Below are 25573 nucleotides of genomic sequence, written 5' to 3'. Positions count from 1 at the left end.
GTTTCCCAACCTGGTATTTTACCTTGCAGTATATACAATGCCTCGCCTTCCCAAATGGTCACCCATCTGGTACTGGCCAGGCTCAACGTTGCTTAACTTCTGTGATCCGGTAGTGCTGTGATTATTTAAGGAGATAGCCCAACAAGAATTTGTTAACATTGGACTTGAAGATGACTGTTATAGACAGCTGGGAAGCACACCCATTGTATTGTGTTGCACAGATGGGTAGTTCTTGGAAAAAAACACTTTGCTTATAGAGTTTCTGTTTAGTTTTAAGATTAACAGAAATAGGGGAGGGAGTAACAAAATAAAAACAAGTAGAAAATAGGTGTTTTCTAAAGTCTTTAGGGGAAAAGGGACGAGACTACAGCTGTGCACAAGACAATTAAAAAATGTCTCTCCCCTTCCTACTGACATGGAAATATATACTTGTGAGACCATCCTTTTCTATTATAAAAGTATTTTAGCTCTGAGAACAGGAATTGGTTGATAAAAAGTTGCGATGACCAGATGGGCTACAAAATCATTACTCATATTACCGTTTTGTTACAAAATTTAACAAATGACATGTTAACAAAATAATAGCTTTTATTTACAAATGCTAAAAAAAAAATCGCTTCAATTATTTTTCAGTAGAGTTGTCTTGTAACCTGTGAGACATGAATATCATAGAGAGGAGGGATCGCATCCACTGGAAGAGGCATGTCATCTTGCGGCAATGCATATTCATCTGAAAAACAAAAATAAATATTTTTATAAACATCCAACAGTGATTTTCCAACAAATTGCATTGCCATAGGCTTCAAATACTTGTTTACACACTACACATAATGCTTGAAGCAAACTACATCCTCCCACTTAGTCTGAACCAGACAGAGTTTACAACAATTAAAAAATATTTCAACTTTCAGAGAAACAAACCAAAGTCGGCTGCCAAAACAACTTTTTTAAAATGCTGCACTGTTTAATGCAGCAGACATCCTATAACGTTTGGCTTCTGGCAAAAACAAACCATTTTTTTTTCTCCTTTCATAGATATATCAGTGGTTTTGAACTGAAATTTGAAAAAAAGGGCAGTGAATTAAGACCATCATTTTGAAACAGAGAACAATAGACATAATATGTAAGTTTGTGATAAAAAACCTCCACTAAGTTACTCTCTCTCTCTCTCTCTATATATATATATATATATATATATATATATATATATATATATATATATATATATATATATATATATATATATATTAGTGTTGTGACGATTAATGAGAATCGGAATTGGGAATCGGAAAAATCGACAAATTTGGGGGTATCAAAATCGGAAAAATTGGTGCCTATTTTCCGATGCCAAAACGATTCTTTTGTCTTTTTTTATTTTATTTTGTTTAAAGAAAAATCTTCCATTGCTGGTAATAATAAAATAATAAATATTTATTGATTTTAAAATACGAGTAAAACTAAAATCTATAGATCATCCTCCACAAGTGTAATTTTACGCTTAGGAAAATATCTTCATATTTAACATGTGGTTTTTACAAAAATCGGGGAAAATTACAGCTTTATAGTTAAATATTTAGAGATTTATAAAGAATCGGAATCAGTAATTGTATCGGAATAGGGAAAAATACTGGAATGGTCCCATCAATAATATATATATATTTATTTAGATATTTATCTTCAGAATATATGCACTTCATTATTACATTTTAGGAAACATATATATATATATATATATATATATATATATATATATGTTTCCTAAAATGTAATAATGAAGTGCATATATTCTGAAGATAAACATCTTGTTATAATCACTGATGATTGCAAGGATCTGCCAATGAATTAAATGATATCCAGAAAATAATTTCCACCTAATACTTGTCTTAAACAGAAGAAATAATATACAACACTTGGATCAAAACAATCTGGTTTTGTTCAGGGTTTTTTTTTTGTTTGTTTGTTTTTTTTTTCATATATATATATATATATATATATATATAAATTTGGTGCTTGTTCATAAAAATGTACAGATTAAAATCATATTTGCAAATGATTAATTTGAAAATATTAGAAAACCAAAAAATGCTATGAAATATTTTATTAAATGATTAAACACCTATTTATACTTCCTAATAACTTCCTTCTCTTAAAACGTCCAAATAAACAAGCAAACTCTTTAATATGCATACATATCAGGCAAAAGTAAATATCTATATAAAAAATTAGGAAAAATTATCAAGTAGAGTTTGAATTAAATATATAAGTCAGTTTTATCATATTTTTTCAAGTCGCCATTGATAGACGTAAAACGGGAGATAAGTCAGTCTGTCATTTCACCAAGTAATAGTCAATTTGACCATTACTTTGCTGTTCTTACTTCCTTGCCTCCTCCACAAGGGTAGAGTTAAACACGGTTTTTGATGTGAGGAAAACCCAACTCTCTAAAAAGAGTCCAAATTGAACCAAATTAAAAATTGTCTCAGTTTAGAACACCATTCTCAACCTTTCCCCCAAACATTGATCCCTCAGCTTTACGTATTTTTCCATTTACTTCCTACTTCCAGACAAAAAATTCAAAGACTGAAACGCGAAAATGAGAACAATAATCTGAAGAATCCAAATGTTTATCACATATACTAACAAAAATATACGACCAGGGAGCATATTTTTGCTAGTTTATGAAATTTTGTAAAGAAATAAATTTTAATAAAAAATCTAAAAGAAAAAAAAATGAAGTAAGAGTTGTTAATATATCAACAAAAGAAGAAAGTATATTTCAGCCTTCGTACAAAATCTAAAACCTTGAAATCGTGAATTAGAGATTATTTTTCCCTAGATGTAAGCATTATGTAAATTTAAATTGGAATTTGTAAGCTTCAGAAATCAATACAATAAAGAATGTTTTTTCTTAAATAAATATTTATTTAACAGGAGTTAGTCACGTCTTTTGAAAGTATTATTTCACAAGGTTAAAGTTGAAAATTTTATAAATTAATGCTGTACAATTTTTTAATTATATTTTATTTTTATTAGGTTGAAAAGAAGGTTCTTGGAGAATTTTTAATTTTGATTTCAAATGATGTATTTTGAAATAAGTTTTTGTTATAATACCTTTACTTTATATATCATTTTTAAGAGTGCTTTTCACTATCTCATCATTAAAATTACAATTGCTTTAAAACAATTGTCTTCTTTTCAGAACGTTGAATACAAACTGGAAAAAAAAAGCAAATTTACACAATTTTCTCCTTTAAATTCAACCAAGGTCAAATAATTGCTAAAACAGCTTGCAATATCAACAAAGGTTTGGCCCAGGAACCACTAATAAACGCATACCACAATGGTGGTTTAAAAAATTTTGTTTGCCATCAAATGTTGATCAATTAAAAGCCTTAGTCCACATACAACTGTTTGATAAATTGCTTCTGAATTAGACATATTGTATACGACAATTTCCAACCACTTGAGAGAGATTGCAAAGACAAAAAAAACGATAAATGGATGCCTCACAAATGGAACGACAACCAAAGGAAATGCTGTTATGAAGTGTCATCTTTCCTTCTTTTACACAACAAGAATGACCTGTTTCTCGACCAGGTTGTGACTTGTGATGAAAAGTAGGTTCTTTATGACAACTGGCGATGCTCAGTGGGTAGAAGCCAACACTCCACGACACTTCACAAAGCCAGAGTTGCACCAAAACAAGATCATGCTGACTGTTTGATGGTTTGCGACCGATCTGGTCTATTACAGTTTTTTGAATGCAGGTGAAACCATTTCACTGTCAACAAATGGATGAAATGCATCAGAAACTTCGACAACAACACCCAGCATTAGTCAACAGAAAAGGCCCAATTCTTGTCCACGGTAATTTCCAACTGCACGTTGCTAAACCGACCCTGCAGAAGTTGTTTAAATTGGCCTACCAAACTCTGCCTCATCTGCCGTACTCTCCAGACTTATCAGCTACCGACTACCATTTTTTCAAGCATCCCGACAACTTTCTGCTTCAAAAACCTAAGTGATATCCAAAATGTTTTCAGCGACTTCATTGTCACAAAAACGCAAGATTTTTACGTTACTAGCATAAATACACTTCTCTTTTTTTGGCTAAAGCATGTTGATTCTGATAGTGTTTATTTCGATCAATAAAGTTTTAATTGAGCCAAGATATGTTCATTTAAATTTAAAAGTTAAAAACCGCAAGAACTTTCTTGTCAACTTGATAGTTTATTTTTTTTAAAAAAAGAGGAAGAAAATAATTTGAAAAACGATTTTTCATTTAATAAAAAATTATACAGCATTACTTGTTTTTTTTATTTTTTAAATTTAAATATTTATTTAAAATCAATTTAGTTTCAATGATCATCTACAGGCATAGAAACAGTTTGTGTTTTTGTAACATAGCACATATGGCATGCATGTGAGAAAATCAGTAGCAGCTGATGAAAATTCAGGAGAACGACGTGTATTTAGCAAAAATATTAGCAGCAGCAGCCGTCTTAGCATATATGCAAATTAAGCTAGTGTGAGTGCACTGACGTCATGGGAAGGAGGAGAAAAAAAAAAGGCAGAAAAAAAGACAGCACATAGTTGAGCAAAGGCCAGGAGCAAAGTGTGTGCCAGGGAAGATGGGTGTATGAAGTCAAGGGCGAGAAAGCGCTGACTATGGCCGGTGGCAGGGAGAGAGACTTTTTAAAAGTGCATGTTATATGGCAGAGCATTGTAAAACGTGTGTGCATGAAAAGATTGGAAAAACACAAATAAAAGCATTTCATTTGCACTTAAAAAATGCAGAGTCGGATTTTTATTTATTTCTTTTTTTTTTGTTTGTTTGTTCCTTTGCGACGAGGTACCAGACAACGTGTGGGTCCAAGTGGTTGAAATGTAATGACACGATTCATGTTAAATTTTCCCTTTATTAAATTTTTATTTTTTTTAAAAAGGAAGAAAATAATAATTTCAAAAATGACTTTTCATTTAATACAAAATTATAGTGCATTGCATGTTTTTCTTTTTTTAGTTTTCAAATTTAAATATTTATTTAAAATCAATTTAGTTTCGATGATTTAATGTCATCTTACGGCATAGAAAGTTTGTGTTTTTTTGTTTTTCCTTCCTTGTGGCATTGTGTCATTAGAAAAGTCCATATGATTTTCAACAGTAATTTTCTAATCAGAACCATCATGATGGCTTGCATAAGAGATTTTCAAAATCACCATTGAGGATTATAGGGACTTTACTTTTTTTGGTAACACCATGCCATCTAATATATAAAAAGCAAAATGAGGGCGAGAGGGTTCCGCATACTTCCCAGATCACAATATCTCAGAATCGCAAACGGACATCTGGTCTATCTTTTTTTGATCAAATGAAACAAAATTCCCACCGTGCCATCATGTCGGATGTTTGTTTGTCTTTTTCATATAAATAAAGCAAAATTATTCGAATGCAACCGCTTGGTCCTCGGGCCAAGTAGTATCTGTTCTGTAATTGATCCTTGATCAATGTAGGGGAAACCCTTCATACTTCATACTGAGAAAATTACTATTTATTTGGATACTGCCAGAGTGCCCCCTTCTTGGGGGGAGCTGGTTTTCCCCCCCACATTAAAAACGACCTTGTGTCTAATTTGCTTTCGTGGGAAGTTTAAAAGCAATGTCATTTCTGCAAGTCATCTTGACTACGTTAAATTTGAACGCTTTAGACTTCTGGTCGCATAATGGAGTAGCGGTAAGACGTCACATTTTCTTTCACTTTTTTTTCCGCCTTCGCATCACGCGTTTGAGCCTGCCTGTTACCATTTTTTTTTTTTTTTCCTCAACACACACCTTCAAACATCCGTGCAACGCCAGGCACCCAGGCTAGTTAAAGAGGAAAAAGAAAAAACAAAAACTGCTTCTATGCCTGAAGATGATATTATATCATCGAAACTAAGTTTTTTTTTTATCATGTTCACCCCTAACAAGGCATATTACTACTTGAACGTAAGGTGCTACTATTTGGGACCATGCCTAGGAAAGATTAAGAAGATGTTGGTTTACGTTACATCTAAACTTCTGCATATCAGTACAGTTAGAAAAGTAGGTAGCAGGAAAGGAATTTCAAAGTCTACCTTACGAGGGAAGAAACTATTGGAGTAGAACACTTTCCGGCATTTAGGGACCTCAACTGTGAAGCTGATTTTGAATAAATATTTATTTAAAAGATAATAATTATGAATTGTATTCATTTCTTAATCTTACAAATTACTTGAGATTGTTTTGCTTCCATTATTACCTGTGATAATACTCAAAGAATCCAAGCTTGGAGTGTTGATGAAAACGGATGCGATATACGTGAAATAACCAAGCAACACCAAAACAATTACATATGCAGGTAAAGCCACAGCCCAGTATCTGAAATGAAAATTTAAACAAAAATATTTCACATTAATACAATTTTTTTTTTAAATTTTAGCATTATGGAATACTGTCACCACAGCTGGCCAGAAGTTGCTCGGTGCGCCCTACCTTACCTTGATAGAGTTCAAAACCGGCTTCGAAACCTTGTAGACGATCTCCTTTTCCCTTTCCTGGAACCTCATTGCGAGCCTCTGCTCTGTCGTCATTTTCATGGCAAGTGCTCGTCTGAGCTCCAATCTACAGTTCTTCCCCTTGCCAAACTTTCACAAAAAAAATACTCATCTAGCTACAACCACTATCAACAATTTTCCTCACTTTCTATCTGTGCCTAATTCTAAATGCAGATTCCATGAACAAAGTTTCTTTCCTAGAACTTCTCACGTGTGGAACTCTGTTCCACTAGCATGCTATTCAGATGACTACAAAATGGTAGCCTTCAAGTTCAGAGTAAACAAGTTCTTGATTAGGCATCCCCTTAATTAACCTAAATTCTACCCAATTCACGCCATTCAATAACCCTTATCTTAGAATAGTAACCACTTATCTTCGGGTCTTGATAAGTGGTGACTACCTTGTAAAAACAGTTTACGCTTAATTTTTAGGCATTTACCTATACTAGTTTAGCATTAATACGCTGTATAAATTCAATTATTAACAATTATATTAAAAATTTATTGTACAATTATGCGCACATCCTCTATAAGTTTTGTTATATGACTTTTTATCTTTGTATCATAGTATGAGTGTTTCTAGTGTTTAAATATGATTTTGTTGATTATTTGTGTATCGATCAAACTTTACGATTTCAAGGGATTATTTAAACAAAATAAAAGAAAAAAACTTTGATTATAAAAAGATGTTTTCAAAAAATAAATTTGAATTTTTAAATAGAGATTTTGTTTGCTATGAAAGTGTAACTATTGTTCTGTCTGAAATTTTTAAAAAAGGCATTTATGAACAAGATTGTTTTAGTGCAACATTGATAAGAAAATCAATTTTTAGCATTAGTTTATAGATCTTATTTATTTTTGTCTGATGGAGAGGTATGTGGAGCCATAGTTTAATATACTCTTTTGTTTTTAAATCCCCAAAACAGTGTTTCATGGTAAACAACTGCTGATCCCTGAAAACTATTGTGAATTCAAGAAAGCAAGTTGATTTAGCAATTGCAGGAGATTAAATGAATTACTGGTAAAATAATTTTATGACAAAGGACTAAAAAATTTAAAATAATTTTTTATATAGTCTTCAAGATTAAAAAACTTCCAAGACTATATATATATATATATATATATATATATATATATATATATATATATATATATATTATTATTATTATTATTATTATTATTTCTATGTATATACATTTGAGGTTAGTTTAGGAATAAGTTAGTGTTAGAAAAGATAGTCTGGTTCAAATTCTGTAAAAGTATCAAAAATGTTTACAAACTAAAAAAAAAAGTCATTCCAATTATAAAAATAAATTTGATTCTTTGCAATAAAAATATAAAATGAGTTTGATTCTTGTTCTGGGGTAATTAACACCCTTATATCTATGATAGTATGGATTATTCTGGCACTACATTTTTGCCGTCGAGCAGAGAACACACGAGTTTAACTGCTCGTAGTCAACACTAGGACTCTTTCACCTTAATAATGTGACCCCTTTAATAGGACCGCCACATTTACAACATATGGATTCGAAAAAGGACTCACAAGGATCTCCTTTCGATAAACGACCAACTTCTGTTTTTGAAAAAGTAAAGATTGGTTCCACAAAGTTTTTTTCAACGATGAAAAACAATCTCACCTTGGAAAAGTTTATTTTTCAAAAAGCCGTGAGTAGAAAAACAATCTGCAACACTGTCTATTGCTCAAGAATTGACCTAATTCATTTCTAACTTTTGGTTTGTGCAAGTCATACAAAGTTTTCACATTTGAAATAAGATATTTTTATTGCCCTAGAATTTTTTTTCTTTATCCAAAAGCTTTTATTTTTGGACTGTTTGTTGAAAGTGGTTTTAAGCACACAAATGAAAAAAAAAGAAAAGAAACTAGCTTTTTCTTGCAGACTGGCCGACTTTTGCTTGTGCAAATATCTTAATTTTTCCTCTTTGCAAGGAGCTATTTTCTTTTTACAGTATATATTTGAAAAAAAAACTGTATTACTGTGACCTAAAAATTTCTCCTTCTATAGTCTGCATCATTTTCGTTTTCTTGGTAAAACTATGAGAAAAGAAAAAAAAAAGTATATCAACTCTACGAAGGATCAAAACTGCATTCACTCCATTACGAGAATTCAGGACGATAACGTGAATACTCAACTGGATTTTTGCTACAAAAAGAGATTTCAATTTGTTTTATTATTCCAAATTCTTCTGGACTCAAAATCCTTCATATTTTTTTCTTCTCGAGAAACTTAAAATAAATTCTCAATTGTCTTTTGTTCTCTGGGGAAAACTGGACGTTTTTCCTGTTAAAAACACATGTACGTGACTTTTTTTCTTTGTGAATATTAATTTGGCATATCTTCTCTGTAAAGTTGCGGTTTTTCTGTTGAGCATTTCTTAGACACAGATTTGTCTTGTGAGTCTATTTATTTTTCAAAACGGAAGAACTTTTAAGGCAACTAGTTGAAATGATACGTTTACAGCAGACTTTAGAATTACAGAAACAAAGAGAAGCAGAGAAAGAGAAAGAAAAGAAAGAAGAGAAAGAAAAGAAGAGAAGCAGAAAGAGAAGAAGAAAGAAGAGAAAAAAGTGGAAAAAAGAGAAAGAGAAGAGGAAAGAAAAAATATTGAAAATACAGACTCAAGCAAAGAAAAAATTTGAACTATTAACTAAATAGCAAAGAAAGACAGCAATGAGTCAGACCAGAACGTTTTTTCCCAAACCACGATGTGGTCAGCATTAGAAACATTTCACTATCGTCCTGAAGTGGAGTGGACTTCTGAAGCCCATTTTTGCAGATTTGGTGACGTATTCAGGATTAATTGCAAGTCATAAAACAAGCAGATGAAAGTTCATCTTTTATGGCAAAATCCAAAAAATTCCAACAAAAACCTAACAGCCAGCCATGGTTCTCCCCAGAATGTGCTGCTGCCATCGCGCACAGAAATCACTTTTTCCATAGCTATCAACATAATAGATCTACTGAGACTAAAGCTGCTTTCAGGACTGCCAGCAACCACTGTAAAAGAGTAATAAAAAATGCAAGAGAGCTATAAGCTCAGTCCATTAAATCCAAAGTAGCTGAGCAACGGTTTGGTTCCCACCAGTTTTGGCAAATAGCAAACAGGATCCTGAACAGAAGCGTGTGTTCTATCCCGGCTGTCATCAGTAGACCTGGGGTCATCTCATCAGCATCAGACAAGGCCAAACAATTTGCCAAGAACTTTGAAGCTAATTCTACCCTAGCGACGAAGGCCATCAACTCCCCATATTTCCTCCTATAACACACAACACGCTATGCAACATACAAATATCTGTGCGTGATGTCGCCAAGCTAATCAAAAACCTTGATTCCAGTAAAGCAACTGGCCCTGACAGCATTCCAATTGTAGTATTGAAAAAGCTTCAACAGAACTTGCCCCCATACTTACAAAACTGTTAAAGTGTTGCCTTAAGGAGAAGTGCTTCCCAACACTCTGGAAAACCTCATCAGTATGCCCTGTATTTAAGAATTCAGGTGATAAGTCATCTCTCTCTCATTACAGACCAATGTTTCCTGTGAATCCATTTTAAATAGAGAAGTAGTCAACCACCTCAGCAGAAATAACCTTCTTAGTGATATGCAATACGGTTTCCGTTCTGCCAGATCTACAGCAGATGTGCTAAGGGTTATATCTCATAGGATTACTGAATCTCTCGACAAAGGCTTCCTTTCTAGGGCAATTACTCTTGACACATCAAAGGCCTTTGATAAGGTATGGCATAAGGGCCTACTTCACAAGATTTCCAGCTATGGTATAACTTGAAATGTTTTCTCAATCATTAAATCATTTCTCTCTGATAGGCTCATAAGAGTAATGGTTGATGGGCAGAAATCAGAGGCCCTCAGTATTAATGCTGGAGTCCCTCAGGGGTCCATCCTGGGCCCAACCCTCTTCCTGATCTATATCAATGATCTCCCAAAACACATACGTAAATAATTCATTGACATCTATGCTGATGACACAACCATCTATGACAACACATCTAAGGCCGTAAATGACAAAGTTCTCTCTGATTCTCTCTCCTCTGATCTAGAGCACATGGTACAGTGGGGGAAGAGGTGGCTGGTTACTTTTAATGCATCTAAAACCAAGCTCTTATCTTTACATCATCAATGCTCTGATCCCTATCTGGCATCAATTGAAATGGATGGCTCTCATCTAGGGGAAGCTCCATGTTTTTAAAAGCTTCTGGGCTTGACCTTTACTCCTGACCTGAAATGGAACACGTACATCAAGTCTGTTGCCAAGGTCGCTGGAAAAATGGTAGGATCCTTCTACCTCTCCAGAAGATATCTCACTGCTGATGCAATTCTCTATCTATATAAAAACCAAGTACGTCCAAGGATGAAGTACTGCTGCCACATATGGGCGGGAGCTGCTAAAAACAGCCTATCCTGCTTTGACAGAGTACAAAATAGACTTCGTGGCTTAGTGGGGGATGCCCTTTTCTCTTTCCTGCAACCAGACGTTGCGAGCCTATCTTTGTTTTATCATTACTTCCATGGCAAGTGCTCATCTGAGCTTCAATCTCTGGTCCCCCCTCGCCAATCTTTCATGATAAACACCCATCTAGCTGAAACTACTGTCAAAAATTTTCCCCACTCTTTATCTGTGCCAAAACTAAAACGTAGATTCTATGAACAAAGCTTCTTTCTCAGAAATGCAAGCCTGTGGAACTCTCTTCCGTTTGCCTGTTTCCCACCTGACTACAACTTGAATGTCTTCAAGTCCAACATAAACAAATTCCTGATGAACCGCCCACTTTATCAAATCTACAATACTAACGATTACTATGATACTATCCCATTGATTACTGTACACGCAATAACCCTTGTCCCCGCATGGCTTCCGGGCCTTGGTAAGTGGTGACTACCATGTAAAAAAAAAAATTGGGAGATGTGGAACATAATAAGTTTGTGGACTACGTCATCCTTAAACAGACGAGCAAACTATCTTTCAATGAGACAGTGAAATCTTTAATGGAATTATACAGTGGCTACCGTAATATGATGGCCTAGCAACAACTATAATTTAGTCTGGTGACGTCATGAACATCGGTCTGTTGAAATTTGGTCATGTGTCTCATGACTAAACCAGAAGTTGGTTTAAAGTTTTGGAGGGTTAAATAAATTTAAACATGCCGTTGAGAAGTATAGTTCCAAAATGCCGAGGTAACTATGAACATGGATCAAACCAAAGTTACCGTGTTTTCATCTCTAAAAAAAAGGAAATAATTTACCAGTGGATTAATGCAATAAAAAGAAAGGATTTTACTTTATATTTAAATATAGCAGAGTAAGTGTTAAAATGTTTGAGATATTTAAAAAAAAAAAAAAAAAACGCACCTTTTTTTATTTTTATTTATTTATTTTTTTAGAACGTATTTTAAAATAAAAATGAAAGTATGTATATAAAAAATGAATTTTACATGTAATTTAAGTTATGTGCTGAAATAAATTATTATTTAGAAACTTATTTAAAATGGGGAGTATGGTGAAAATATTATGTACTTTCACCTAACAATTTAATAAAAGCGATATCGTAAAAACGGAATTCCTTGTTTAAATAATTCTAAATAAGAAAAATCATTTATCTTTTTAGTTCAACTATTTTACTGTGCAATATTATATCAGCGTGAAATAGATTAAACTTTTTTTTTAAGTTTATGACCGTTTTTGTTATCCCAAAAGCTTATTAATAATTATTTGTGGTAAATGTTGTGGCCCTGTAGGTGTCAGAATTTTGGAGATTATACTTCTAAAATAAACTATTAAAATTGTTTAAAAAAAATAATAGAAATATTATTTTTTATTTAAAAAAGTGGTTACAAAATGCCGACAATAAAAAAATAATATTTCTATTATTTTTTAAACAATTTTAATAGTTTATTTTGGAAGTATATTCCATAAAGATAATAAACAGCCAACTTTAAATGGAGAAATTACGAGTTTTGTATATGTTATTCGCAGTTTTGTGTTAGGGTTGTCAAAAATTCCCCCAAAATTCTGATACTGCTAGTGGCACTGTAAACGAAAATAACGTTTAAAATTATGGCAAACGAGTAGTTTCCAATATATGAAGAAATGTTAGTTTTAAAAAATGGGGAATCACTTTTCTATAAAAATTTAACGTAAAATGAGCACCCACTTTATGGCCATCGTTTTTTTTTTAGAGCGCTTTCTTTTTAACAAATAAAAGCGAACAAAAATGAGTATGGTCACCTTTATGTTGGAGGTTGGGAGTCAACATACAATGAACACAGTTTAATGTAAAATGAGCACCCCCTTTCAAAAAGTGTAAACAGAATTTTTGTCGGGGAGAGGGGGTCAACTGTAGGTGCTCATTTTATGTTTAGTTGTGTTCATTCCTACATCAAAGAGGCACTTCGCATTGTTTGAGGCGAAAATGTAATTTTTAAAAAAATTGCTCCTTGCCCATGTAAAAAAAAAAAAAAAAAATGGCCATAAAGTGGGTGGTCGTTTTAGGTTTATCCCCCCCCCTTTTTTTTTTAACTAAAATCTCTTTATATCCTGGAAACTACTAGTTTGCCATAATTTTAAACGTAATTTCGTTTTCAGCACCCCCGAAAACCTATAAAAGTGGTAATTAAAAAGGATTTTTCGAGGGTGGACTAATTCTGCACATTTACCTTATTTTTTATTTTATCGTTTTTTTGTCATGTAATTTTCTTCTTTTTTTTTTGTATTAAGTCAAACATGGTACGATTTTCTTTTAAATTATTTCTTTAAGTATGTGAACTTCATTTTCGATCTGAAGACATACAGTGAGTGGCATCAGCATTTAATGAAAGGACTGGAAAGACAATTAGTGTTAAATTAAAAAATCCCTATCTTAATGATGGTGCTATTCCTCGAATATTACCGAACTGTCCCTCCTATTTATCATCATCAACCACTTTTAGAGAGTCTCCTAACGCAAAGAAAATGCGTTTAGAAAATTCTGCTCTTAAGCGTGCATTATGTGAAAGTGTTGCTGACGAGTTAGAATTACGGAAACGTAAAACTTTCCATAATATTGATGATTTAGAAAAAAAATTAACGTTTATAGATAAAAATTATTGGACTTCTATTAGGCAAAACAATACCATCATTATATGTCATATAAAGAGATGCCCATGCCCAAAAATAAAAATGTCTATGGTGATTGAACCGGACTTGGCCGTTAGAGTATTCTGTAGTGATGTGGAAATGAGTGCTATAGGAGAGTATATAATTCCTAAACATGTATCAGAGGAAAATACTCTGCAGATTTTGATGGAAAACATGAAAAAAATGGACATCGAAGAACAGGAAATGAAAACTTCTAATATAAGTTCTTTATTAAAATTAATCTTATCATTTTTGCAATTAGTGCAAGATGAATCATTTAAATATTTTAATGCCATTAAGTTCATATATGAAAAAATTAACATAATGGCAATAAATAAGGTTAATTATTCAAGTGAAATGATGGTATTTTCTTCCTTATTATATAACTGCTCCCCTAGAGGGTACAGACTGTTAAGAGACACTAAAAATGTAATTTTACCATGCTATTCAACCATTCAAAGATTAACCTTATCAACTTCTATGAATCCTGTCATTGAACAACACGATAACAATTTTCTCATATATATTAAAAGTAAGTTCAAGTTACTAATGCAGAATGACATCACAGTATCTTTACTTGTTGATGAAATACGTCTCAAACCTTATCTTGATTATAAAGGTGGTAATATTGTTGGCTTGGCTAGCAACAGCAATGAACTTGCCACAAGTGCATTTGCTTTTATGCTTAGCAGTGTATTCTCACAATATAAGGATGTTGTGCATGTTATGCCAACTAAATGTCTTCTAGCTGAGAACTTATTTGACATAATAAAACGTGTAATAATTGGCTTAGAAGATATAGGGTTTAAGGTATTATCTGTTATAACAGATAATAATGCAATAAATAAAAAAGCGATGTCTTTCTTTTGTAGCCCATCAAAGCTTTCAATTGTATATCCCCATCCAGTTAGAACGTCTAGCCCTCTTTTCTTCTTATTCAAATCAGTGCATATATTAAAATGCATTAGAAACAATTGGTTTGGCCAAAAAGATGAACGTAAATGCATGATGTTCCCAAAGTTTTGTTATAATGGAAATCATGAATTAGATAACATCCAAAGTGCTCCATTTTCTAGTTTACATAAACTTTATGCCCTAGAATCTCAATCACTTGTGAAATATTGCTATAAGTTGACTTCAAAAGCTCTTTCTCCAACTACTTTTGAAAGGCAAAATGTTAATTTGGTTTTGCAAATTTTCAACAAATATACTATTCAAGGTTTGCTAACCTTAGGAAAACAGAAATGCTTGCCAAATTATGCAGAAATCGCAGAATACATTCAAATATTTTATATTTGGTGGACAATACTGAATGTGAAAACACCATATAAAGGTTGTCGACTTCGTAATAAATATGCTAATCCACTTACATTAAATAGTGATAATTATAGTTTCCTAAATGTGTTCTGTGACTGGTTAGAAACTTGGAATAGCATTCCTGGAAGAACTGGTAAGTTAACAAAGGAAACATATACTGATTTGCACCATACTACTTACGCAATTTTAGAATTGACTAAATATTGTATAAATGTACTGAACATGGTGTATATATTACCAGGGAAGTTTCAGACAGATAACTTTGAGGCAAGGTTTGGCCAGTATCGACAACTTAGTGGAGATCAGTATAATATATCGATACATCAGGTGTATGAATGTGAAAAAAAAAAATCAGAATGTTGTCAGTTTTAAAATTGAGCTTACCAATTAATAATCAAACTATTGAATTGAAAAATTTAAAAGAAACTAACTGGGATGAAATGACAAGGGAGCAAGAGTTACATGTTTATAAATTTAACATAGATGTAACAGAAGATGATGTTAATCAATGAAAATAAGTACTTAAAAACTGAAATGCAATAGCTGCAAAAATTTAATATCCGGGAGAGGCTGTTGAAGAAATAGCTAAATTAAACAGCTACTTTCAGGGTATTAACAGAGGTTCTCTGCTATACCCAAATGATATAACTAATAATTTTGTCTTATATAATTATATATAGTTATAAACAAACTTACAAAATGCAATTCTTTTTTACATTCGATTCATCAGAGAAAATTAGCCATGTACATAACTTTAAATATTTTGGCTGATCAAAATCGATTATTTCATGTTGACTGTTGTGATGAGAGTCACACTATTCAGCAAATTAAAAAAATGCTGATATGGAGTTCATCAAATTCCCTTATAAACAATTTTTGTCGCAAAGAGAATGAAAATATTAGTTAAAAAAATATCAGAAAAAGAAAAATTCAAACTTTTAATTAAATTCTACAACAGATTTTTGAAAAGTTTTAATATTCAATGTTTGAAATATTTCTGCCTTAGTAACTTTGTTTATACTAACATTTGTTTGAATTAAATTTTTAACTTATTGTTCGCTATTCAGTTAAACTAATTGTTCGTTATTCAGTTAAACTAATTTATTCTTCGTAATTCAGTTAAACTAATTTATTGTTTGTTATTCAGTTAAACCAATTTATTGTTCGTTTTTCAGTTAAACCAATTTATTGTTCGTTTTTCAGTTAAACTAATTTATTGTTTGTTATTCAGTTAAACCAATTTATTGTTCACTTTTCAGTTAAACCAATTTATTGTTCGTTTTTCAGTTAAACCAATTTATTGTTTCTTATTCAGTTAAACTAATTTATTGTTCACTTTTCAGTTAAACCAATTTATTGTTCATTTTTCAGTTAAACTAATTTATTGTTCGTTTTTCAGTTAAACCAATTTATTGTTCGTTTTCAGTTAAACCAATTTATTGTTCGTTTTTCAGTTAAACCAATTTATTGTTCGTTTTTCAGTTAAACCAATTTATTGTTCGTTTTTCAGTTAAACCAATTTATTGTTCGTTTTTCAGTTAAACCAATTTATTGTTCACTTTTCAGTTAAACCAATTTATTGTTCGTTTTTCAGTTAAACCAATTTATTGTTCACTTTTCAGTTAAACTAATTTATTGTTCGTTTTTCAGTTAAACCAATTTATTGTTCACTTTTCAGTTAAACCAATTTATTGTTCGTTTTTCAGTTAAACCAATTTATTGTTCATTTTTCAGTTAAACCAATTTATTGTTCACTTTTCAGTTAAACCAATTTATTGTTCACTTTTCAGTTAAACCAATTTATTGTTCATTTTTCAGTTAAACCAATTTATTGTTCACTTTTCAGTTAAACCAATTTATTGTTCACTTTTCAGTTAAACCAATTTATTGTTCACTTTTCAGTTAAACCAATTTATTGTTCGTTTTACAGTTAAACCAATTTATTGTTCGTTTTTCAGTTAAACTAATTTATTGTTTCTTATTCAGTTAAACCAATTTATTGTTCACTTTTCAGTTAAACCAATTTATTGTTCGTTTTTCAGTTAAACTAATTTATTGTTCGTTTTTCAGTTAAACCAATTTATTGTTCGTTTTCAGTTAAACCAATTTATTGTTCACTTTTCAGTTAAACTAATTTATTGTTTGTTATTCAGTTAAACCAATTTATTGTTCACTTTTCAGTTAAACCAATTTATTGTTCACTTTTCAGTTAAACCAATTTATTGTTCGTTTTTCAGTTAAACTAATTTATTGTTTCTTATTCAGTTAAACCAATTTATTGTTCACTTTTCAGTTAAACCAATTTATTGTTCGTTTTTCAGTTAAACTAATTTATTGTTCGTTTTTCAGTTAAACCAATTTATTGTTTGTTTTTCAGTTAAACTAATTTATTGTTCGTATTTCAGTTAAACTAATTTATCGTTTGCTTTTCAGTGTTGATTTTTAAAATATTGTTTTTTTTATTTTAAAAATATTTATTGTTCATTTTTATTTATTTCTATTGAATAAACATCAGTTTCATACAAATCAAATCGTATTCCTTTTCTGTTTAAACTTTTTAACAACTTGTCTTCCTTTCAATTCGTTTTTTATTATTAATATTTTTATTATTAATATTGGATGAGTTTCAGTACAAAGTATCATGTTTATCTTTTTTAATCCAATTTTGAAGTTTTCTAATGCTTTCTGTAAAAAATGTCTGCTCATTATCAACAGTCTGTGTTCCACTTATCTTGCTTGCTAGGACCTATGGCGATGACGTCATTTTTCAGCTGACAGGCCATCTACGACGATGGTCACGATTATACTGTCTAAAAATTAGCTTATTCCATGAGACCAAGATTACACCACATTTGTTTCAGTCATAAATAGACACTGTGATGACTTCGAACTATACTAATTGACGGCTGACAATTTTAAGGTCCTGATTTTCATTCAAGGCTTAGTGGAAAAGGAACTAAATACAAATCTTCAACAATTGGCTTATGAATGCCAAAGAATAATCTCAGAGAAGCAAGACTCCAAAAATATAGAAGAGGCAGGTGTAGCACACATTAGAAAGGTACAAAGTAACAAAAAATCTTACTCTCAAAACAGTCAAGCAAAAAGCCAAATATAACCCTCTGAAAAAATCCCAAAAGAAGCCTGAGTTACACCATTACCCATGCCAAGGATGCGGAGAACTCCACTGGCAGAAGCATTGTAATACTGGTCCCGGAAATGAGATCGGTGCAGATGCAATGGACATGAAGCCTCACATTGCAGAGCAAAAGGACTTTGCAGGAGCTATGTAAAAACAACGAGGACTCAAGCAGAGAATGAAAATGTACAGAAGTGCGTAACAGTAAAAATTGAGGACAAGAATGTTAAACAGTGGTTCAGATTTGTCCATCATAAACAACCATACTTGGTGCAAAATCTGAAAACCGAAGATGATGAGAACCAAGAAAGTTGCTTGTTCAATAACTGGAAAGAATGAGAGTTGGAGGTGAGTTTACCACTAACATAACGTTGAAGGGAAAAATACTGAATCTCAAGATGCTTGTATTAAAAAATACTAATAACTTTTTTGGGACAGACTGGATTAAAAAATGTGAACTCTTGGACTCACCCATTAGCGATTTTTGTCAAAAAGTAGACAACCTTACAGCCGAAGCTAAAAAAACTAAAGAAAGATCTGAATGAGTCACTCTCCAATGTTTTTTCAGACAAACTAAGCTGCTGTACAAAAATGGAGGTGAAGTTCAAGTTATAAGATGATGCCACCCTAGTCTTCAAAAGGAAACGCAGCGTACAGTTTGCCTTTATACAAAAGACTGATGTAGAACTGGACAGACTTGTCACACCAAGAATTTTGATTGCAAATGGACTCCCCCTACTGTGCATGTAAAAAAAAATATAAAAGGATATCAGAGTGTGTGCAGACTTCTCGACTGGGTAAAATGCAGCACTTAAGGATAATCATTACTTGCTCCCCAGCCCCGAGGAAGTTTTTATGAAAGTAAATGGAGGAAAATATTCTTAAAATTAGATCTGAGTGAAGCGTACCTACAGATTCCTGTTGAAGAAGAAAGCTCAAAACTTTTGTGCATTACCATTCACAAGGGATTAATTAAGTTCAATAGTTTTGTTTTCAGGATCACCAGCACTCTTTCAACAGATAATCGTCATTGAGTGGCCTTGATTTTTCAATTGGATACTGGGACGATATTCTAATGAAAAGCGAATCTATAGAGCAACATAGAAAACACATTTTTCAGGTGTTCGAAAAGATAAACGAGCACGGCTTCACACTTAAAGACACCAAACGTGAATTTTTCCTCAACCAAATAAAATACCTAGGGCAGATCATAGATAGGAATGGTAGACAGCCTAATCAAGAAAGGCCCATAGCAATAAAAAATATGCCTGAGCCACATGGCATGACAACACTACAAAGTTTTTTAGGCTTAGCCAATTACTATCAAGCCTTAATTCCTTATATGTACACATTGCGTGTACCTTTAAATGAATTACTTAGGCAGGACAAGGTTTAGAACTAGACCATGAAATGAAAGCTAAAAAAAGTGTCCACATCAGAACTATTCCTGACCCATTACAACCCATCATAGACATTATCATCGAAATGCAAATGGAATCAGTGCGTCTAAGATCTCTATTTTTGGCTCGAAGAAAATGTTGCCTACACATACAAGATGGAGAACAATCCTACTAAATTACAACTTTGATATGGAGTTACTTCTGTCAAATAAGTTGGGACACGCAGATGGGCTATCCCGGTTAATACCAAGAAATGGTGAACTACTTAAAGAAAAACTCGGTGATTGCATCACTACGATCAGAGAGAGATTATAGTTCGATCCTATGCAACACTGTGAAAGAACTTCCCATTTCTCTGGATGATATAAAGAAAGAAGCTGAAAGCAACGATTTTTCACGCATAAGAAACACTTGAACCAGATATGCAAATGCACTTCGAATGAGTTAAGTGAAACTCTGCCAGAATAAACATTAGACCTACTGTATGACGCATTTGACCTGGAATCCCCTCAAACTCGTACTGAAATATGTTGTTCCGGCAGAAAAAGGAAACTGACAGACTCCTTGGAGGTCAACCCGAGAAAGAAAAACTATATCTCAAGGAAATAAATCTTCAGAGGAGGGTGTTCTGAGAGAGTTAACACTCCTATATCTATGATAGCATGGATTTGTCTGGCACTCAAACATTTCTGCTGTCAACCAGATAGCCCACACGTTGTTTAACCACTTGTAGTGAACACCAGGACTCTTTTGCCTTAATATTGTGATCCCCTAAACAAGACCACAACAATTTTCTTACATATTAATAATTAAAAAAAATGTTACAGTCAAATTATTTAATTGCCGAAAGAAAGAAAAAGCTGTTACTAAGAAGACGCTTTCCATCTTACCTCTTCTGTTATTTGATTAACATAAGTAAAAAATCATATGAAAATCAAATTAAACTGAAATAGGGTTATTTGTTATAGATTTGTTCACAAATAAATGGTAATTTTTCAGAGGAATTAAAAATAAACAGCTTACTTTTGTGGATAATAAGTGAATCCGACTGAATGTAGCCAAGGGTCAGGTATGAAGGCCCAACATATGTACAAAACTGAAAAGAGAAAAACAATAAAGAAAATGAACTATTGTCGAATACAATTATAACTCTTAAAAGATAATTGGTTTCAATAGTAAAGAGCCTTACATTTCTGAAGTCTTAAGATGAGGATTGATTAAAAAGTTCTGTAAATATATTTTAAAAATGCACAGAAAGACACGCATTTATTTAAATATATTTTGTTTACATACGTCCGTTTTATTACTTACATTAAAAAGTTTTGTGTAATTAGAAAAAAATTTTTTTTTTTAATCCTTAAAAGTTTTGTAAATATTTAATATTAAAAAAAATGTTTTGTAAATATATATATATTTTTTAAATCTTAAAAATTTTTGTAAATATATTTTTTTTAAATCTTGCTTGCGAACATTCGACCATGTTTGTTATTTGACGTGTTTACAAACAACCAACGGCAATGTCAAAGTCAAACAACCGGTGTCACTTGAAATGAATGCCAGTATTCGTCTTCCGTACAGGGTATCTATTCTTTACTTGGTTCAATAATATTTTGCATTATTGGTGAGTTTGAAAGAAGAAATCACAAAAAAAAGACCACAAATGAAGATGAAAATAAATCTTCTTTCACCATGCCACAAGTTGATCACCAATAATGACAAAACTAGATAAATTGCATTTCAGATTGCTTTCATTAGTGACTACTAGTTGCTTGCAGACCTCAATACAATGCTCCAGGAAAGAAATTTATCTACAATGAAAAAGTAATAACAGAAACTGAGGTGTATTTTCAGGCCAAGGACAAATCGTTGTACAAAAAAGGCATAGAATCTTTCAAGAAGTGTTAAAATCAGTGTAGAAGATGTCCATGTTGATAAATAAAGTCAAATTTTCCCTTAAAGTGGTTGCTTTATAAGTTAGGCCTAAGATTTATTGAGTGAGATATTAATTAATTCCATTTTTATCAACTTATATTTTCATATAGGAAGATTGTTTCACAAATGCATTCCACTAATCCATCAGTACTTTGCAAAGGTCAACTTTTTCAACTTTGACCTCTTGGAAGCTAAGTTTTCATCCAAAAACTGATTAAAAAGCTTGCTGCATGTCTGAATACCCTTTAAATAAACTTTCAAATGTTTACACCCAAAATTGTCTGAATGGTTTGCTAGAGAACACAAAGTCAAATCTTTTAAAGTTTGACTCCTTGACAGCCAAATTTTCAGCCAAAAACCGATTAGAAAGCTTGCCCTATGTCTGAATACCCTTTATGTAAAATTTCAAATGTTTAGACCAAAAATTGGCTGAGAAGTCAAATTTTTTTAAATTTTTACCCTAATTTTTACCCCTTAACATTTATTGTTTTGGGCTCAAATTAAGTTAAAACGTTTGATCCATGTCCAATGAACCTACATTTAAAATTTCAAGTGTTTAGACCCAAAATTGGCAGAGGAGTCTGGTAGTGTTTTCAAAGGTTAAATCGTTGAACTTTAACCTCTTAACAGCCAAATTTGTGGTCGAAAACTGATTAAAAAGATTTTCCCAAATCTCAATATCTCGTATGTCAAATCTCGAGTCTGTTGACTGAAAATTGACAGAGTAATTTGGTAGGGAAATGGACACACAGACAATTTCACTTTTATAGATATATAGATTGGCTTTTGTATAACAATCATGCCTACCTAGTTTTGATAGAAAACATTTCTTACCAAGACATATAAATGATCCAAGATACAGAACAAATCCATAAATTGCTCTCTCTGGTGATGGAAACGGTGTGTGTTCGGGTTGAGGTGGCATTTTCTTGATCATCAAAATTTCACCAAAAATCTATTTGGCTTTTCCTGTTATGAAAATGAAAAAGGAAAACTTTACACATCCTGAAAACTTATAAAACTAATGATAAATATGTTGATTATTAACAAAGTCTATTAACATAAAACAGTGGTTTTCAACATGTTTATACCAAATTTTCGAATAGCATTCCTTATATATATATATATATTGCAAGGATGCGATAGAGCTTGTTTTCTTTTCCTTATAAGGGAAATGTTTTCCATAATGTTTTATTGTAAAAGTGTTTTTTTTATTGAAAAGTCTGAAGAAAGGCTGTTCTTGTGAAATTTTTCAAACGAAATAATGTTTGGATTTGTCCAAATGGTCTTGAAACAATTGTAACTAATAATGAAATACACTATTTGTTGCTATCAACCCATTCTTTTAAGTCTTAGTTTTTGTTAAAACAATATATGAATGCCCAATTATGAAATATGATAATTTTGTAGCTTACAGTTTAAGTCATCTCTTTTTGGCTTAAAATTTATTGGTACATAAACGATTACTGAATTATATAAACCCAGTAAAATATGGAATACTACAAATAAGACATATATATGACATTATTGTCATTCATTTGTATATGTTCTGTAGTTATATTGAGCTTCATAAATTAAAGGATTGGTATAAATAAAGGATGAAATATAATTGACTAATCATATTTTTCCTATAAATAGTGTGTGTGTGTGTGTGTGTGTGTGTGTGTGTGTGTATGTATGTATATATATATATATATATATATATATATATATATATATATATATATATAAAGCTCACTTGTCTGATGTTTGTATTAGTATCTCCAAGATGGTGGCATATCATGATTCCATTTTGTAAATATGTCGGTTATACTAGTACATTTACTCATTTAGAAAGTGTTTTTCGTCATCTTTCATCATACTAAACAGATTTTAACTTCAAAAGGTTCATGTCATAATCTTTAAGAAAAAAATAAAATAAAAACATAGCTATTTTATTTCATGCACACAATTTTTCATCAGACTCTATTGTCTATTCAAGCCACTAAACTGCAGTGGTGATTCAGAAACATAGGCAACTCTAAGTGTGATCGTACCAGTGTAAGGTAAAAACCTAGCCTCGATGTGAAAATGTTCCAATTACCAAACTGGACTCCTTTTTTAGTTTAAAATAAATAAGCAAATTAACATGAAAGAAAATATGTGAAACTTTTGAATACGTTTTTCTTTTTATCTATTTAATTTAATATATTTGACAGATTTATTTTAGACTAAAACAGGAAGTTCAGTTCAGTAATCGGAATATTTTCACATTGGGGCTAGGTTTTTATCGGACACCAGTACGGTCGCACTTAGAGTTGCCTATACTTCTGAATTGCCAATTTGGTTTTATCCCTTTGTTAACTATTCTGTACCTTCATTCCTTATCTTAATATGGTATTTTTTTTTCAACTTTTTTTAAAGTGCTGTGAATGCTTAGTGTCGTCTGCCTCTTTTATATATTTTTTTTGTAAATATTACCTTACGCTACAATATAACACTGACCACTCTAATTTTTTTTTTTAGGGATATTCAAGGTCACTGACAACAAATCTGATAATCAAACCCGTCACAAATTTACCGTTTGCATGGTATGAACCCCTAGATCTTGGGACTATTTTGCGCCATTTCACCACCTTCAGTTTTTCTTACATGATGCTTACACGAACTATGGCACACTCATGTTGACACACCGGTTCGCGCCAGATCACTGAAGTTAAGCAACACTGAGCTTGGCCAGTACCAGATGGGTGACCATTTGGGAAGGCTAGGCGCTGTATGTACCTTCTGGGAAGGTTAGGCGTGGGACCAGCACCCTCGTCCTGTAAAAAAAAAAAAAAGAACCCCTTGCTATAAAAGCATCTACAAAAGTTGTAGATGGCCTATGCCCCTCCAGAGGCTCAAAGGCCATGGATGGATGGATGGATGTTTACATGAGGCGAGGGTGGTGTTGGGGCGCGCGCCCCAACACCACACCACCCCCGCTTTAAACAGTAAAATCTTCTAAAAATGTTAAATGGTATTCTAATCGGTAAATGTCAGCGCATTACTTACAAAAAAAAAAAACGGTTAATTAAACTACAGAAGCACCTGTTAAGCTACAAAAGTTCTATAATTGACTCCCCCCCCCCAAAAAAAAAGAACGAAAAGCATAAAAATGTTTGGTGCTTATGTTTTTGTAAACCGCTCATGAAAACTTTATTTTTTAGATCAATTAAAATGCATTAAAAACTACGTAAGACAAAAAAAAAAAAAAAAGGAACCACTTTTATCTATATATATATATATATATATATATATATATATTTTTTTTTTTTTTTTTTTTTTTAACTTTCTTATGTCAAATGGCCGCTTAGAGATTCCTGCGCGATGTGATAAGTCACTTCACTACGCCCGTTCGTACGCGAACGCAAAAACACTACTGAAGGTGGTGAAATGGCGCAAAATAGTCCCAAGGTCCAGGGGGTCATACCATGCAAATGGTAAATCTGCGACGGGTTTGATTATCAGATTCGTTGTCAACGACCTCGAATACCCCTAAAAAAAATTTTTTTTTAATTAGAGTGGTCGATGTTCTGTTGTAGCCTAAAGTAATATTTACCTTTTTTTAAAAAAAAAAAAAAAGGGTTTCAAATTGCAAACTGCTTCGGCCATTTCCACAAGAATACCTAGAATTGACTTTTTAAGTACCAAATCAATCATTTGGATATCCAATGTTAGTAGTACTCAACTACAGTACGAGACGGATTTCTGTGTGAAACTCATCAGACTGCAACAAAAAATTTAATATGTACACAATGGTGAACAAACAAATTTAAATTAGATAAATAAAAGAGATAAAACTCACACTCGGTTTACTTATCTGATGTCATAATTAAATTACTGTTTACACCGGTGTCTACTAGCGGTGGTCGGTGTAACATGCAAAAGTGTACTAGAAAAAAAACTGCACGAAAATATTTTAAATAAGTTAACTTTCAAACCGTAAATTATTCCGTTTATCGTCAAAAACTGTGCCAGTGTACAAACAACTTGCAATTGTTGGTATTTATTTATTTCCCATATATTTATTTGACAT

The 25573-nt window shown here is 32.1% G+C and overlaps 1 protein-coding gene across 3 annotated transcripts; it reads right to left on the bottom strand.

Annotated features, from left to right (window-relative positions):
• Positions 1–570: 570 nt before the first annotated feature.
• On the bottom strand, positions 571–25573 carry LOC145267985 (phosphatidylinositol N-acetylglucosaminyltransferase subunit P-like). 3 transcript variants are annotated; one of them, XM_080123341.1, is made up of 6 exons: positions 25343–25398; positions 24077–24317; positions 22351–22485; positions 20608–20680; positions 6280–6398; positions 571–730 (listed from the first exon to the last, which is right to left on the bottom strand). In XM_080123341.1, exons 3-6 carry the CDS (start codon positions 22451–22453, stop codon positions 630–632), a joined length of 396 nt encoding a protein of 131 aa, XP_079979467.1. In that variant the 5' UTR covers positions 22454–22485; positions 24077–24317; positions 25343–25398; the 3' UTR covers positions 571–629. The 3 variants fall into 3 exon arrangements, with proteins under 3 accessions (XP_079979467.1, XP_079979468.1, XP_079979469.1); XM_080123342.1 differs by lacking the exon at positions 24077–24317 and having other exon boundaries at positions 25343–25573; XM_080123343.1 differs by lacking the exon at positions 24077–24317 and having other exon boundaries at positions 25097–25388.

The sequence above is a fragment of the Euprymna scolopes genome, chromosome 4 (assembly GCF_053919585.1).
Source record: "Euprymna scolopes isolate OS-2025 chromosome 4, ASM5391958v1, whole genome shotgun sequence".
NCBI lineage: Eukaryota > Metazoa > Mollusca > Cephalopoda > Sepiida > Sepiolidae > Euprymna > Euprymna scolopes.
The sequence above is the reverse complement of the archived record's forward strand: the minus strand, read 5'-3'. Positions and strand labels throughout refer to the sequence as shown.